Genomic DNA, 17,690 nt, shown 5'->3' on the forward strand with positions numbered 1-17,690 from the left:
TAACATTACCAGCACTGCCCTGAACTACACTGAGACGATCTAAAGCAGTTTACAGGAAATCTCTGATGGAAAAAGTAAATAGTTTTCACTGACATGTCCCATCGAGAGCTTCAAAATGAATATGATTGTCGGAATAACTGCATGAAAACTGCTAGAACACTACGATGAGAGACGTTTCCATCGCTGCCAATGTTAATACGAGTCTCTGTAAACATCCACCTTAACCGGTACAAGATATTATTTACCAAATGTCAACTTCACATTACATGCTGTATCTTAAAAACTGTCGTGCTCTAACTAAGAGAACAAAGACTGGGCAGACAACAGGTTATTCCCCACAACACAGGATATAGATCATTACAACCAGTTTGAGAAAGCAGGGTACAAAATCAAATCTGATCTCCACTGAGTTTCGTCTCAAAGTCATTAGCACTTGTCTATATGAGTCGTAGCTATCATAAATCAGTATGTACAGAATAAGCGCAAGACGTCAGATGTCAACATGCATAAATTGATACGTACTCAGCAGGAGACCGAAGCCGGAACCGGATTGTGTTCTGCTTTTCTTGGAAAGTCATCTGAAATGTCTTAGAGGATTTTTTTTTTAATATATATATATATATATATATATATATATATATATATATATATATATATGACTAGTGCAATAACATTATTACATAATTTTTTCCGTAATAAATATATGGCTGGTTATCCAAAAAGAATCTTTACAGGGAGAGCCATGCTATGAAAAGGCACAAAAATATGAGTAGAAGCATACATGTACGTTTTCTATTACGGTTACTTGTTTGTACTGTTAGCGAAATCTTCCGACAGCGTCAAAGGACCGATGAATATCTGTATTCGAATAAGTTGTTTTTGTGGTGTACCGTTTTGTTTGACGTAACACTACTTGAGTTTGTTTTGATCTTAAGTCTGACTGATGCATTTTAATACATTTGCTTCTGGAATGGCAGAAAAATCGGATTTTTATTCTAAATCAAAAATCTACAAGCTATAAAACTCTCATGACCATTGACAAAAGCGGAGTCGTCTATAAAATTAGCAGCCACCAGAATGACTTCAAAAACACTGCAACAGACTTTATAAAAAGCTGTAATGCGGAACTAAGTGCATTAATCGTGGATGTACTGAAAAGACTTTAATATATGATATATAGCATTAAAAGTCATTCACGTAACGGCGTCTATCAGATGAGGAGCTATAATGGTACTTACAAGGTTGTAGCTAGTGTGAACGTAGGGTTTACTGTACACAAGCGATTAAGGATTGCGAGATATTTTTTAAGGTAGAGATGATTGTGTATTGGTCATCTCATTGGATATTTGATGCCATGCAGGTGTCATGTCATATTCAGAAAATAAATAAATTAAGTCCACACCACCAGTCTATAGTGATAATAAAAACAATTCACAAATCAGATGATACAATCTGAAAATTACTTTACTGATTCAAGCACTCAGAAAAACTGAAAAGGCGTCTATTTGGACGCCCAGACCAAAAGAAAGAGAGAGAGAACAAGGATTAAGAAAGAAAGAAGGAGATGGACCAGAGCAGCTGGAGGTAGTCGATTCTGCTTTAACTCCTTTTCGATAGCCATCTGCTCTCAAGCAATAATATGGCTGCCCTCCTTCTGAACTGCGGATCCTGCGCTCGGAAAAATGCGCTTGGCTATTTGACATCTCCGGGTGAATCCAATGCCGTGTTGCTTTCGTTCTGTTTTTCATCTAATTCCTCCTGTCTCCTTGCGGTCTCCGAGAGGAGAAGGAAGTGTTAAAGAGCATGAAGTGTGACTCTCAGAAGTTCTCAGAAAGGAGCAACTGTATCTACCCCAATGGGTTCAGCAGTGGTTGATAAGAGGGCATCAGTTCTCAAAGAGCAGTTTCAGGCCTGTATGTGTCCTTCACAGCTAGAAGTTCAGTAAGAGAATCTTTCGGAGGTGGTACTTGTTTGTTCCTGTCCGTTGTGCCGTCTGAAGCAGTGACTGTAAAATTTGATTTATCAGTAACAGCTTGTGTTAAAGTAGGTTAAGTTAATACTTAAAAATAAATAATTATTATTCACCTGCGTTGGTTAAGATGGGGGTGGATTTACACTGCCATGATAATATTTAATCTGTTTCTGGAAAAGGAAAACAGAAAGTTGGAGTGAAACAACTGAATCAGCACACAATTGAGTACAAAACTAAATTCCAAAAATGTTTGCCACTTAAGCCACACTTAAAATGCATAAATGCAAAACAAATGTGTTAGGTTTCATATTATAAAACAATATATAGTGACATTTAATGTGATTTATTTTTAGGCAGTGCCCAATCTGAAGTATAACTTAAGTATCCAAATCTTTTAAGGGTCAATGAAAGTGTAAAAAACAGCACACTATTACGCAGATTTGACTGCTGCAAACATTACTTTTCAGATATCTCCACATCTAATGGGGGTACACTGGCTTCCTCTCCTGAGAAAAGGGCGGGACCTTCTTCTGGACTCCGTTCGGTTTGGGGGGCGTTTCTTCTAGATTTAATCTGCATCACAAACGGACAAATAACAATACCAATCAGAACATAAAGTGAAAATGCTGTGATCTTGAAGGCCCAGCAGGGCAAGCCACCACACGTACCTTCCACACCAACAAAAACACCACTGCGATGAACGGGATGGCGAGGAGCGACATAAGACTGCTCTCCACAACTTTCGGAAGGAATGCCCCTGGAGACAAATTAGACTGGTTTTATTAGTTTGCAAATATGCACTTGTTAGACAGTGACAGATAGCAAGATAACCTTTGATCCTTACAGAACACATCTGTCTATAATTACGAACTAAACTAAACTGACCTGGCCTACATAGCTGGACAGTTTTCTTCAAATAAATGTTAAAGGAATGGATCAACCAAAATAAAATAAAGAATAAAAAATAAAATAAAAATTCTGTCATCATGTTATTTTTTCCTCGACAGATAAAATCAAATTTGACCTCATGTCATTGACCTCATGTCATTCCTTGTTTCCTCAATAGATAGTGTCTTCTTTAAAGGTGGTCTAAGCGATGTTGATTGACATCACTTCTTGTTGACGTTCGAAGTATTGTCAAACAAAATGGAGGCTAGATCGACCCTCCCTCCTCCTCATCCCGTCGCCTCCCCCTCCCTTCCGTGCTTCCTGAAACAGGCTTTTCCGATGTAAATTCGGGACTTTGCGCGTTCCTTCTCCTTTTCCCTCTTCTTTGCTATTTGTTCATCGGAACGTCGTCTCTTTGGTTGTGTGTCGGCCATATCAAAATTCAAGAGAATATAATTCTAACGTTAGTCGTTGTCGTGGACATCTCTCCTCTAGCTAACTTCCCTCTTCATCCTTCTCTCTCCTCCACTCTCCACACCCCCCTTCATGTGCAAGCGGACTAACCCCCCAACCCCCACCCCCAAATCATTATTGTCGGTTATTGGCTGGAACACTGTTTGTTATGTTTCGTGGTGCAGGTTTGCCCAGTTTGTTTTTCTTGCCGTTTGTGAAGTCTGGGCTGTCTACAGAGACAGCGTTTTTTTTTACAGTGTGTTCAGGGGACTGCCACCTAGTGGATAGTGAGGAGATGTTTGCTGTATGTGACAATTATTTTATTTTTTTTCGCCCGTGTGTATATCGTCATATCCATAAATAAAGAAAAGTTGCTCTGGCTACTTTGCCGCATGTATGGTGTGGGAGTGGCATAGGTTAGTTGGCACAACAAGCGAGAAAGGTTTACATGGAGCAGCTATATCTCGAACCTCCGATGAATCACCCCTTTAAAGAACGGAGGAGAGTCTGCTGTCAAAAAAAGAACGCGACAGATCTCGTAATAAAACAAGAACCAACATTGGCTTGGCTTTTCGGAGATGGCAAGAACTGAGGGATTGGAAATGAACGGATAAATTGCCATGTGTAGCTCTCTAACAGAGTTTATTTTAAAACATTATCTATTGTGAAGGATCATTTCACTATGGGCTATTGTAGCGCAATGCTGGAATTTATTTTCAAGGAAGTATGTACCATGTCTGTTAATGGGTATAGCTACAGTAATGTCTTCAGCTAGTCAGCTTGAGATCCTTTCCATCTTATATCTCTTAAGCCTAGTAGGGCATGTTTTATGAGCAGTAGGATAATCTCTCTCTCTTTTTTTAGTTATGAGAAAGAACCATATTCATCTGCGCATTCATGCAGAGCCGAACCAAAGCAATGCGTTTCCGCAAAATGCATGGAGTTTTGTTTTTTTAACCGCTAGAGAGCCAAAAGTTAAAAAGTGTACCTTTAAAAAATTATATAAAATTTCTGTCATCATTTACTCAACTCCATGTTGTTCCTGGATTCCCCCACAAAACATAAGACTAAACAAAAAAAACATAAAACGGCCTTATTCCCTATTCAATTTTATCATTTGGAAAATAGACGTATCTCTTCTTGTGTCCCAGGGAAGAGAGAAAGTCATGTAGGTTTGGAACAACATGAGGATAAGTAAGTGTTTTTTTCCTTCATTTCTGGATAAACTATCCCTTGGAAGTGTACAATAGTGATGACTGAAGACATTTATGTGATATCTCACCTTTTTCGGGGTCATCAGGCAAACCGTTACGTTTCTCTAGAGAAAGCCAGAAACAGAGAAGCATTAAAAGTCGCAGATAGAAACCGTTCATTGTTAGATGCTTAAAAAGTCGGACACAATCTCCTTTTCTCTCCGCCCCATGAAAGATCTGATCTGTCCGCTTTTAGAAAGAAAGAGCTTGCGCTTGGGAAGATCTGAAGATTGCTCTGTAATCAACATGGTGACAATTGGACTTCGATTCTGTTCTCCCTTTCATGCCGTTCACTAGGGAGCATCTCTTGGTTTTGAAACTCAGCTGAGACTCTGTCATAATAGGGCTGACAAAAACATGTTGCCTTCTCTTGTTTTGTCCAGCGGCTTCGTTTGAAAAGGCATGGGACACACACACATACACCCACGCACACACACAACATGCACAAAATTGCAACCAAAGCTGCCACAAGAGATATGATTTAAAAGCGGGTGTTAAACCTCAGTTGCAAATGGGCGGTCTTCCACAAACGACATTCTGCAGTTTCTCAATAGCTTCATTAAAAAGTGACACAGACAACACTCTGCAATATGGTGTCCATGCCTTCATACAAAGGTCTTTAAGACCAGTTATGACATGCGCCTCACCATTTGTACTATGTTGCGCTGACGTTGTCGACATCGTTGTAGTTGTCGTTACTGTTGTTTTTGTGGACGTGGGACATGGCGGGGGCTCGCAATCCTCGGCCTCTCTCGACGAATTGGCAGTGTTGAAAAAGTCCTCCACATATTCAAAATACTTTGCCGTAAGCCACATCTCCTCTACATAATGACACTCGAATTCTAGCATCGAATCCTCCTAAAGGTACAGAAAAATAATTGTTGATTTACGTTTTACTTCAATTTTTTTTTTTTTTTTTTAAATATAAATTTAAATAGTAATATACACTTATTCAAATAAATTATTCACAAAATTATTCATTTTACAAAAGTTGGTCATTGGTTACAATGTTACAATACATTTTTGGTTGCATTTTATTTTACAGTACGTGCACTTACAGTGTACTTACCTAAGAAAGTACTGGGTAATATAACTACATGGATTAATGTTAGGTTTAGGGGTTGGTTCAGGGTTAGTACCTAGTTATTACCCAGTTATTTTAATTACTATAATAAGCACATAGTATGTACATGGGGAATATGACTGTAAAATAAAGTGCTACCAATTTTTTTTTTAGAAACCATTGCTGAAAAGACAAATATATCGAAATAATAAAACATACAAGAAATTTCACCGGTATACAAAATTGCTGAATGCAAAACGGTTGTTTATTGTTATCACTTGGTTAAGGTAACTTACCAAGCCATGTCCAATATGATACCGCATCTCTTGCAGTATTTGGACAAAAGTGCCTATATTATCTTTATTGGAGGATATGTTCCCAAACTTCTGCGCCAGGCCTTTTAAGCTCACCTCCAAGTGAAATACATTTAGCTTCACCCAGCACATACCACTCTTGAAGAAAAAATGAAAGACATTACCATACTTTGTTATCACCCTGCTCGCTTTTATTCCTGTGAATGATTCAACGAAAATTGAATAACAACAACTCACCACTTCTTTAGGTATATAACGTACTGTAATCTTGTAGTCTTTTGGAATATTCTGTTTCTAATGGGAGAGAAATAAATCATAAAAAGCCAATTCTAAGTGCCAAAGACTACACTGCACATGGTCATTTGATCATCAATAAAAATGCTAAACGGGAAAATTGACTATTAAGTAACCACAATATAAACAAAGAATTACTGTAATTTGCTTTATAACATTGGCTTATGTATAGTAATGAAAACTACCAACATATGTTACATATTTACTTCAAAAGATCTACATTTTAATCACTGGTCATCAACCTTTCAGCAAATGGCACGCACAGTGATATTGCATCATAATTCATAAATATTTTGCTAAAGGAAAGTGAATACCATTAAACAACACACAAGTTCAAACAAAGCGATAAACTCAATAATACTTTCAACAGGCCAATGATTTTTTAACTTTCTAAAAAGGCTGTCTGCAGAAAAGCATTTTTTTATGTATACGACTCCATTATCATACTTTGAACCATATGTCTGCAGCTTTCATTCCAACACACATGAAATAAATTTCAGCTCAGTCTTTTCCCTTGAGCATCGATAAATCAGCCTTTGCTGTTGTCTTTCAAAAAAATAAGATGAGAATAAAACCCCCCACGGCACTGGAGAGATAAGAATGTCCAAGCTCTTACCAACAAAGAAATTTTCCTGATGTCATCTGTAATGGGATTTCCTATTTCACTGGAATAGGCAGCAACTGTAATGTACAGCAATAAATGGACACAGGTGCATATCCAAATCTGAAAAAACAAGAATTAAAAGATCAGTCTGAGGTTAATAGATCATATCTGAAATCTTTTAATAATACAGATCTGTGTCCTAATTTATAATCTCATTGTTTAGAAGAGTGTTAGGCAAAACGGGAAAATGTTTTCACTGCTATTTTAAGAATATCCGGGTCAGGTTCACTAGAATAAATGAACGTTTTTGTCTAGCAAACTCTCCTTCCCTTCCGCCGCTATAAAGCTGGTTGTCCCATGGTGGCTTAGAGCTTTATTAAAGCTTTTGCTCTACTCTTTCCAGACCTGCGATTTGAGCTTGTTGCATAACAAGAGGCAGATTTGCTCTTAGCCCTGATTACAAGGGTGATCCCAGACAAACAATGCATGCGCCTTGTCAGGAGAAACGGGCCAGTAAAAGAAAGAGTTTCAGCTTTGCTCTGAGAGGGAGCGGACAGAGGTGAAGAGCAGAATCGTTCGAGGACAGGCTGTTCAGCTGCGAGATGCTCTGAGTATGTAATTGCACAATTACAAAATTGATGCCCTGCAATTACGTATTTTCGAAAATTCGTTTGGTTTTTGGATCACGTGACCTGATCGAATGCGTTTCTCAGGAGGCATTTACATTTTTAAAAAGTTCAAAAACAGCTAGAGCACAATGCAGGGGTCTCGTGTAAAGTGGATGAATCATTCAAAACTGACCATATTTACTTTCTTAATGCATGTTTCTTGTCTTATTGTGAATGATTCATGCTATTCCAAAGTTCATTTTTACATTAACATGCAATCATTTTCCTCTGAAACAACTTTCCTTTTTTACTGATATCACTAAGGCTGTGCAGGCTATTGGATGATGTTACCCAATTTAGCCAAACTAGCATTCTATTAAGCTGTTGTTTTAGCGAAGTAACATTTTATTAGTCTTTTTTTTAAGCAAGCAGTGTTCAAATTTTTTTTTTTTAGCAAACCATCATTCAATTTAGCTGTTGTTTTTAGAAAACTAGCATTCTGTTTAGCCATTGTTTTAACAAACTAGCTTCTATTTGTCTTTTTTTTTTTGTGGCAAACTAGCATTCTATTTCGCCATTTCAACATTGTATTTAGCCATTCTTTAGACAAATATTCTATTTGTCTTTTGTTAGCAAACTAGGATTACATTTAGCTATTGTTTTAACACACTAGCATTCTAATAGCATTCTATTTAGTAGTTGTTTTAGTAAACTAACATTCCATTTAGCCATTAACAAACTAGCATTCGGTTTAGCTGTTGTTTTAACAAACTAGCATTATATTTGTCTAATTTATAGCAAAAGAATAGCATTCTATTTAGTAGTTGTTTCAAACTAACAATCTATTTAGCCAGTGTTTTAGCAAACTAACCTTTCATTGTCTTTTTTTTTAACAAACTAGCATTCTATTTAGCTTATGTTTTAGCAAACTAACATTCTATTTAGCCTTTTTTAAGCAAACTAGCATTTTATTTAGAAATAGTTTTAGCAAACTAACATTTTAATTGGCTGTTGTTTTACGTAAATGTACGTAATGTATACTTTTCATTGTTCAAAATAAAATAAAATAAAATCCACCTCTACACTTTTTCTCATTAGATATCCTGATTCCTTCGGAAATGTGACATAGCATCTTAAAAATGCACCATGGCAGGACGTTCAAGAAAACAGTGAGACACAGTTCAATACAAAGACCAAAAACATTTAGTCTAAATATTATGAATGGTTGGAGAAGTGGTGCTTTAATGGTTATTTTACAGAATTTAAACTTCTAAACTTATGAATTTATTTACAGTATAAAAACAGCATGCAAATTAAAGCGCCACCACCACTAAACTAAAAATTAAATATAAGAAAATTTAGATAAACTAGTCTACCTCACTAACACTAGATAACCAGTTTAAACTATCTCCAATTCCATGCTACCAGGTTTTGGAAGGTCTCAGCTGCTGACATGAAAAGTAAATCCTACCTACAGCCATAAGGAAGAACCTTGTTTCATCACAGATTACATCATGGCATCAATGATTTCACATTAAATTGACATACATTGATACTGTTAGGCAGGTCATAGGCTTTTTAAGCAAATCTACAAATTTATAAGATGGAAATTATATATTTCCAACTAACTCTCCTAAAATGTTCTACCTGGTTAAATAGGGCATGTTTATTTGCATCGAACTATAAATAAGACTAACCATATGTAAATGCTTAGGTCTTGCTTTGAATTACTGGACTGCAAACAAAGTAAACAAAGCTAGTACAGCATCTGGAATTTAGTATGCACTCGAACAAGCAGTTCTATCTGTAGCAAGTCTTTCAGACAGCATCATCGGAGACTGTAAAGGGCTCTTGCGTGTCGTGAACCAGATGAGGAGGATTTGTTGAAATTTGGTGACTGAAGCAGCATATGGAAGCCCAGATGTTTTATTGGTTATATTATCCAATATTTGACTTCCTCCCAGACTTTAAAGTGTCTTCATAGTAGACTTGTAGTCAAGACCGCCTAAACCGAGACCAAGACACTACCAAGACCAGAGGGTATCGAGACCAAGACAAGACCAAGACCAAGACCAAGACCAAGACAGACCAAGTCGAAACCAAGACCGAGACCAAGTTGAGACCAAGACGGAGACCGGAGGGGGAAAAAACAGACTAGTGTTGTTGAAGCTAAGCAATAACTTGTAAGATTTTGTTTTGCATTGCCTGCCTATCTCTGCCGATTTCGAAGTCTCCAAATGAATCCATTCTGCAACTTTTAAATACATAATTATATTTTTAAAAACGAAATTATAAGCTAAAGTCCAGGATCCGAAAGTTGGTTGTTTTGTCGCTATGGTTACACACACACACACACACACACACACCGTTGGCGGTGCGCTCAAAGTCATCTGTCAGTTGTGCAGTTACCCAAAATCTCCTGAATGAAGTTAAAACCCATCATGTCACTGATATGTGTTTTACTAAATATTAATACATCAAAAACTGTACATGATATGTGTTTTTTTAAATCAAGTGATCAAAGTGCTCGTTGCCGCTGCGATCAGTGGCGCGGATACGGCTCGCGCACCGCACTGTCTTCACTCGGACGCGCGCTTCAATCCGTTGCGGATATCGTCGTGGATATTGATATAGCTAAATCCCCGACCACTATGTCGGTCTGAGACAACGAGACCTAGACAAGACCGAGAGGTCCGAGACCAAGACAAGACCAAGACCAAAGACCGTCAAGGCCGTGACAAGACCGAGACCACGTAAAAGTGGTCTCGAGACCAAGACCGGTCTCGAGACATACATCACTACGTCATAGCAAGAAACTACGATTTCAGCAAGTACTCAGTTTGGACACATCAACAAATGCTTGTCTGTCTCCCATTTAAATGTGAACCATGGCTCATATTCAACGCTGACTGTCATAAATCAATCTAGTGTAAGCAAAGTGAACCGATGACAGGATCAACTGTACAACATGTAAAATATAACAGGTAAAAATTATTCCAAGATAAAAAAAATCATTACAAATAATAGCTCTGTATATAAAGAAAAATTATTTGATCCAAAATAGGGTTATTCTGCTCTATAAGTAGCTTCTAGCTGTTTCTTCCTAAGAAAAAACTAAATAAAAAGTAATTAGGCCTATTTCTCACAATGTGACTATATCCCAGTCTCAAATTAGTTTCTCATAATTGTGACTTTACATCTCATAATGTGACTCTTTCGCAACTTTTTTCTTTATAATTGCAAAATTATACAACATGACTTTATATCTCAATTGAATTTTTGTTTTTCATAATTGTAAAGTTATTGCAAGATGTAGTCACATTGTGAAATCTGACACTATATATTGCAATTGCATTTTCCCCCTCATAAGTCATATCCTGCAACGTGACTATATCTCACAAGTGCACATTTCTTTTAAACTCTTAATCTAAATAAACAGGCTTTTGATAGGATATAGTACAGACCCCTGAATGATAAACAAAGAAATCTTGAAAGTGTTAGCTACAACACATTAAATGAAAGAGGTGACTTTCACTTAGCTGGACAAAGGAGAACAATATCTCATTATGGCTGACCATGAGCTGATCTAAACACCGGCAGTGACAAAAAAGAGAGCACCAACTCAACCCTTCCTTTTGAACATCATGTTATAGTAACTCTGTCGGCTAGAGAATAAGATAATCACCAGAGTCATGCTGACCAGACACTTTGATCGCAAGGGTTTATTAACTTTGCAAGCTCCCCCAGACGTACAAGCTCATTCTGAACAATGTACCATTCACTACATAATCTTATTAGTAAGAACAGAGCCCAGTGTAACACATGGTGCCCAGAAAAATGTCTAGTCACCATCTATCTTCCTTCTTTTCACAGTCATCACTGATATATCTCATGGTGTACATCAGTCTAACACTTCAAATACAAGCAGAATCCCAATGACTGATATCAGCTAGCTGCGTATTAGCAATACCATAAATGCTAACAATTCATGCTACAAGGAAGATTCTTAATTTTGATAAAAAAAGTGACCAGATGTGAGTCCGGAAGACAGTTTTGTAAAGCCATGTGATCAACTTACGCAGGCCAGAATAGCAAGAGGACAAACATCAGTGGCCGGAAAACTAGCATAATCGTTTCAGTCTCTGTTGAATAGTCAGCGACCAGTATCCACTCAAAAACTACTCAAATCAAATTTGCTTCAGCAAATTGCACTCAGACTGCCTGTGTCCATTCAGGTGCACTTTACAAACCTCTGGCTAACCGAATAAACACTAGCTAAAGATGCTATCACATGTCCCAAAGAATATATGTGCTCTCTCATGTTGCCAAGACAGAAGAATGTCAAATTCTTCCTCACCACCAATGACTATACACTTTTGTGCTTTGTATTATTTCTTAGTCAGTTAAGTCATTGGGTGCTGCTAAACATCTGAAGCCAAATTAAAGAATTGGAAAAGACATAGCGGATTTACACTAGCTGGGGCAGCATCGATTACACTGTCCCCTTATGAGTGTTTAAATAGAGGGCAACAGTGCCACAGGAGTCCAATGAAATGTGATCTGCCTATTTGATAGCTAATTTAGAGGGACTATATGACTGGGTGGGAGCAAAAATAACAATAGCCTGGGCAATAACCTGTCCTGGAGGGAGGCCTTGTTCAGGAACTAACCAAGAAAAGTAGTTATGCTAATAGAACACATAATACAGAAATAATAAAAAATGATGAGGATCATATTATATGCTCAGAGTTTAATTTGATTGACATCCAGTTTACAAAGTGCACCAGTGAAAGCAAGAGATTTATTTGCCGGTCCAGTGATTTCATTTCTATCATTGGGTTCAATTCACTTTAAAGAGTCCATTATACAATTAAGCTCTTTCCAAACACGGATGAAGTTTCACCCTTTATTGTAAATGGCCATCCGCTATTGAAAACCTTTTTATTTGGACTAGGCTTAGCCAGTGTCAAAGCCAGGTAAGTATAATGACTAAAAGGATATGGAAACAAAGTAAATAGGTGAACAGGCTTCATGGAATGGCTGCAATGATGTTGGCGATAATGCTCCATTAAATTATGGTTCAACCCACAACACAAATGGTAATTTCTGGTACTTTATCTTCTTATTTTAAACCACATATTAATGTATTAACTTATTAATGTACCAATTTTTTTTTTGTCTGAACACTGGCTCATTGTGTGGTTTGGGTTAGTGGGTAATTTAGTGCCTTAGTAGACTTCTGCTTCTTACTTTACACAATATAAAAATCTTCCCTTCGTCAGTGACTTTACTGCACAAATCGAATCATCTGATATGACAAAATCAGATTTACGGTCCATAAACTTTCTTAAACGTAGACACAACAACACACTATCGTTCATCTACAGCCCAACTCCATCACAAAAACATTTCTAGCAAAATCCAGAAAATCTGTTGTTACCAAGATCCTTCCACCATATAGGCCTACCCCAAAATTGCCCATCAATAATAACTCTTTATTAAAACATTGTCTTCACATGTTATTGTGAAAACATTATGCTATATACGTTACAGTGATTTTAGGGAGGAAAAATGGCTTATTGCTTTAGTAGACTACAACAATCATTTAAAATAATAATTCTTCAATAAATGGTTATCTACAACATTTGATTGAAGTAACAAAGTATTTAAATGATGGGAAAAGCCAACTATACATGACAGCCAATTTATGAGAGAATTGATGGACAACACATCCCATAAAGCACTGCAAATAATGCAGGCCATCTGTGTGTTTTTAAATATATTTTCAGAACACATTACCTATGTCTTTATTGCAGTAAAGCTGCAACCTCCCATATTAACTAACATTTGGTAGTTACCTAACTAAGACTTTTGCAGAGTAACAGGACCTTCTAGGGATTTGCTAACTAAATGTGCTTTTTTTTAAATAAGTTGAAATTACTAAATAAAAAAAGGACTTGTGACTTATACTCAAGCATATGCCATTGCTTAAACATCTCGTTGTTCATGCTAGCCGTGTCTAAAAAAGATTTGTTATCGTTAAAACCAGTTTTAAAGATTATGAATGGAATTACTGCTATGGTCTCTATACCACATACGTTACGCAAACAATACTGAATAGCTAATTTCATTTGCAATGACTTCACAGCTGAGGTGCTAATATACCATTTTCCATGTCTAATTTCAGAGGTTGAACACACAAATCACATTTGTACATATAATACAGTCCATACACAAGAATGTCAACTGTCAAAATACCTGCACATTTCACAATTTTTTTTTTTTACAATGGAGTCTTCCAGGAAGAAGCACTGGTGTAGTGTGCGCTTCATGTGGACATGTGTGAAGATGAAGAACATACCAGACAGACATCTGGTATTAGTTACTCATGAAAAGGAAATTCAATAATGCAAAATTCACAATCTTCACCAACTTCAAGATTGCTAGTTTTTGGTGCATAGCATACTTCCTCATAGTCGCATTGCAAACTGTCACTTACTTTTGCCTTTGGGCTTGGCACATGATCAAAGGTGTTTGCTTTCATGCTAGACGTTACACATAATTGTGCATTAGTTTTGGCAAAGGGGCCGATGTATGTCACGGGTGATGAAAAAAAAAAAAACGAGTTCAATGATTACATACTAGCCAGGTTTGGTTTTTTAACTGCAGCCACAGAATACTGTACACTGAAACGGAGCTGCACACACTTCATACACCTAATTCTTTCTAATAGAATAACCACAAGATGAAATATCTCAATCTTGATCAGAAATCAAAACTGTCACATGTACAGTATGAGACAGCTTCCCTGTGCTTATGTTTGCCAATGATTAACTTTATTTTGTATAATAATGTTACAAGTGATAATGGCAACAAGAAAGCAATGATATTCAAATATAATATATAAAATATATAAAAATAAAGTTTCTAAAGGGGGGTTTCGCCGCCATGCCAAAGAACCAACATTTTGGTTTCCCTTAAAGAACCTTTTTTTTTGAAGAACATTTTAATAATCTAAACCTTTTTCCCCTATAATGAACATTTTGTGCAATGGAAAAGATCCATGGATGCTAACCGTTCTTCAATTAAAAAAAAAAAAACTTTATTTTTACAAGTGCAGATGAAAACTGCTGTAGTTGAAATTAAATAATTATGTAGGCTATATGGTAGGCAAGCCTACTCAAAAAGTGTTTTATTGAAGCAAGTGAATGTTCCAACATTTCATGACAATGTATCATCTTAAAACTGCCTTACCCCCAGCAAGAGGTAATGCAAATTCAAAGCAGGGCAAAGGTGCAAGGGGAATGACTTATGTCTGCTCTTCATACATCAATATAGATTAAGCCGTTTTGAAGTGAGAGTGAAAATATCCTTACAGCATGGCAAATGCTCATAATTTACAATAGGCATACAAGCGCAAAGCCTGACATAGTTCACTTCAAAGAAAGGAGGGAAAGCGTTACTGATGCTGGTAGAGATACATGATGCATTTCGACTAAATAATCCCCCACAGTCAATGAAAACCATTTCCACTGGCTTAGTTCTCGTTGTACAACATGTCCAAGATAGCGAGTAACGTATCAGGAAAATAGTTTTCACAAAATATGTTTATATAGCACCTGTGTAGGCCTACGTTCAAAGGTCGTTCCGTTTTATCGTAGTTATTTTGCTCTTATCCGTTTTCGAGGACTTTATCGCTCATTTTATCATGTTTTAATTGTCATATTATTCAAAATTAAGAGGACACCACATATTATCGAGGATATAGGCTAATATAGCCTGAACGTCAATAAAAAGCTGGTTTCTTTTTTTCCAGGGTGAACGTTTGATCAGATCGCATCATTGTAAAACAGTCCCTCTGAAATCGAAAACTTAAGCTTATTGCCTTAAATGTTTCAAACAACTTGAAGGTAATAATTTAATTGCACTTTCGCTCGAACTCCGAAAATTCATAGGCAAATGGAGTAGAAATGACCAAATAGATTGTGACAAGTTAAGTTGATGGAAGCAATTTTTTTGTTATAATGACATCCGCCTCTGCTAAATCAAGGCACTTAATAATGTCAAGCAACAAGATAATTTCAAATAAACCATTACGTTGCTCCTCTCACACCCCCACATAGGCTACTAATTAAATGCGGACTTAAAATTCGATGCAAGAAGTCTGACAAGACGAAGACTATCGCTTTAACGTGTTGTAATATAAACATGCTATTGTGTTCATTTACATTTCCTCCAGTTATCTTCTGCAGACAGCGCAGTTTTGCAAGCGCAACGGAGCGAAACACAAATGCAAATCACATGTGATTCACGCTAAATTACTAGCAAAGTTAAACCAAAAGCCGTTCACTTACGTTTGACTTCTTCATATGGAACGAGAGGAGTAACTCCAATGTCAGCGAAACCCTATTTTATCTTACTTCGGCGGGCAGGGAAAGGGTTTTCTTCATCCCAAAGGTACATATCCAAAATCATCATAAAGTAGAATCCAAGTCGGGAGGGAAAGAAAGTCACCTAAATCTGCGAAATGATGGTAAGTATCCAGGTAGGTAGATGCTTCATACCGCACGATGGAGAACGGAAGGCTGCGGAAAGAATCAAGAGTTTTTTTCCCAAGAGCAAAGCCTTTTTATCGTGTGACTTCTGCGCACTCCCGCCCACCCCAGTTTCTCTCGGTCGTCTACTGCCCTGGGTCTCACTCAATCGATTTCACAATCACCATGCAAACGTCCAGTTGAGATTTATTTAAATGGAGATGTTTTCCTGCTAATTTTCACAGGATGGGGTCGCTTGTTTATGGCTCGTCGTGACAGCAAATAGTTTGTAAGATGTTTTGTAGCTATATGGCGCTGGAGTGTTTTAGCCCTGAGGCGTAATAGAAATGCTTAGTGGTTTTTGGTATCTTTCTGGAAAACGTTCCATCACGGGGAGCGTTTTTACTGCATCTTATTATTCCTCTGCTTGCGATATGTCAAAATGTCTTAACCTAGACGATGAAGAGCAAAACAAACGGCTAAATTAGATTTTGTTATGGAAACTGTAAAAAAAAAAGTATTCAAAGTTTGAATAAAAAAGACCATTCAAAGTTTCGCCAACGGAAAATTGAGTGTAAACTATAGCAGCGAAGTGATTTTGCTGGTTTCATACTGGACATAGGCTACTTGAAGTTTATGTGCAAATCTCATGTGCTCAAATCACACGTGTTTCACTTTTCTGTGTTATAAATGGTCAAATGTGACAGACGTGTGCTAACACTGAGGTAAACAGTGACATCTACAGCAGTAGTACAGTATTCTGGCTAAAACTAACTGTTTTTTTTTTATTAAGTTACCCTTTAGGCAAGGAGAAATTAGATGGAGTTTAAACTAGGGTAAGACTAAAAAATGAACTAAAATACGAAAAACTAATGTAGCCTACTAATGCATAGCCCCATTCCAAAGTCTTATTTTTTTGCAGACAGGAAAGCTTCAATAGGCTATTCAGAATATTTGATTGCAATGAAACAAAATGCAGCGTTATTTGAAGGCTATTCCCTGTAATTAGAGGCAAAGTTGAACTTGATAAATCAATTTAAAATATAATTATTATAGTATACTTCATCACAAAATGAATTCTACCTGCAGTGCAAATACTCTGAAATAAAAAACTTGTCACTTTTCTTATGTGAATCTCAGCTCAGGGCTCTAGATAGAAAGATAGAAAGACGAGGAGGTGACAGCTTATCCACTGACCCATCTTACCCCATCCTGCTCTACTTACACAATGAGAGTACCCCGAATGCTTTATTTGAATTGTATTCTCTAAACTTAAAATAATGAAACTTAATAGCTGAACATTCAAGATGACATACATAAGGTGGGCAGATTTTAAATATACTGTTAATACACTTTACTAGAATGATATAGCAAGCATAAAACACTGGCTTCGCTTGATGTACAGTCCACTGTAAAGTTTCAATGTGGATTGCAAGTTCAGAATGTAACACCTTCAATTCATAATTCATAAATGATTTGTCAGTATAGATATGAAAGTGCTCCATAAATAACATCAGACATTTGTATTATTATTATGTCTTACTTGTTTCATGGATGTGCCCGTGGAAGAACCACCACTTGTATAAGTATAACAATGCACAATTGTATGTCGCTATTTAAAAAGGGCCATATCTTGTCAACAATAACCATAAACCATATCTTTATCATTATTTGTGTTTAGTATTAGTGCAGAAATCTCCACAATAT

The 17,690-nt window shown here is 36.8% G+C and overlaps 1 protein-coding gene across 1 annotated transcript; it reads right to left on the reverse strand.

Moving 5' to 3' along the window:
• Window positions 1–640: 640 nt before the first annotated feature.
• Window positions 641–16,124, reverse strand: kitlga (kit ligand a). The gene is made up of 10 exons (XM_056251033.1): window positions 15,804–16,124; window positions 6,854–6,961; window positions 6,181–6,237; window positions 5,926–6,081; window positions 5,214–5,424; window positions 4,596–4,631; window positions 2,641–2,729; window positions 2,433–2,545; window positions 2,086–2,142; window positions 641–2,005 (listed from the first exon to the last, which is right to left on the reverse strand). The coding sequence occupies exons 1-9, from the start codon at window positions 15,816–15,818 to the stop codon at window positions 2,112–2,114; spliced, it is 816 nt and encodes a 271-aa protein (XP_056107008.1). The 5' UTR covers window positions 15,819–16,124; the 3' UTR covers window positions 641–2,005; window positions 2,086–2,111.
• Between the last annotated feature and the right edge of the window lie 1,566 nt (window positions 16,125–17,690).

Source organism: Rhinichthys klamathensis, unplaced genomic scaffold (genome assembly GCF_029890125.1).
Source record: "Rhinichthys klamathensis goyatoka isolate OS25496 unplaced genomic scaffold, OSU_Roscu_1.1 h1tg000076l_1, whole genome shotgun sequence".
NCBI classification, from domain to species: domain Eukaryota; kingdom Metazoa; phylum Chordata; class Actinopteri; order Cypriniformes; family Leuciscidae; genus Rhinichthys; species Rhinichthys klamathensis.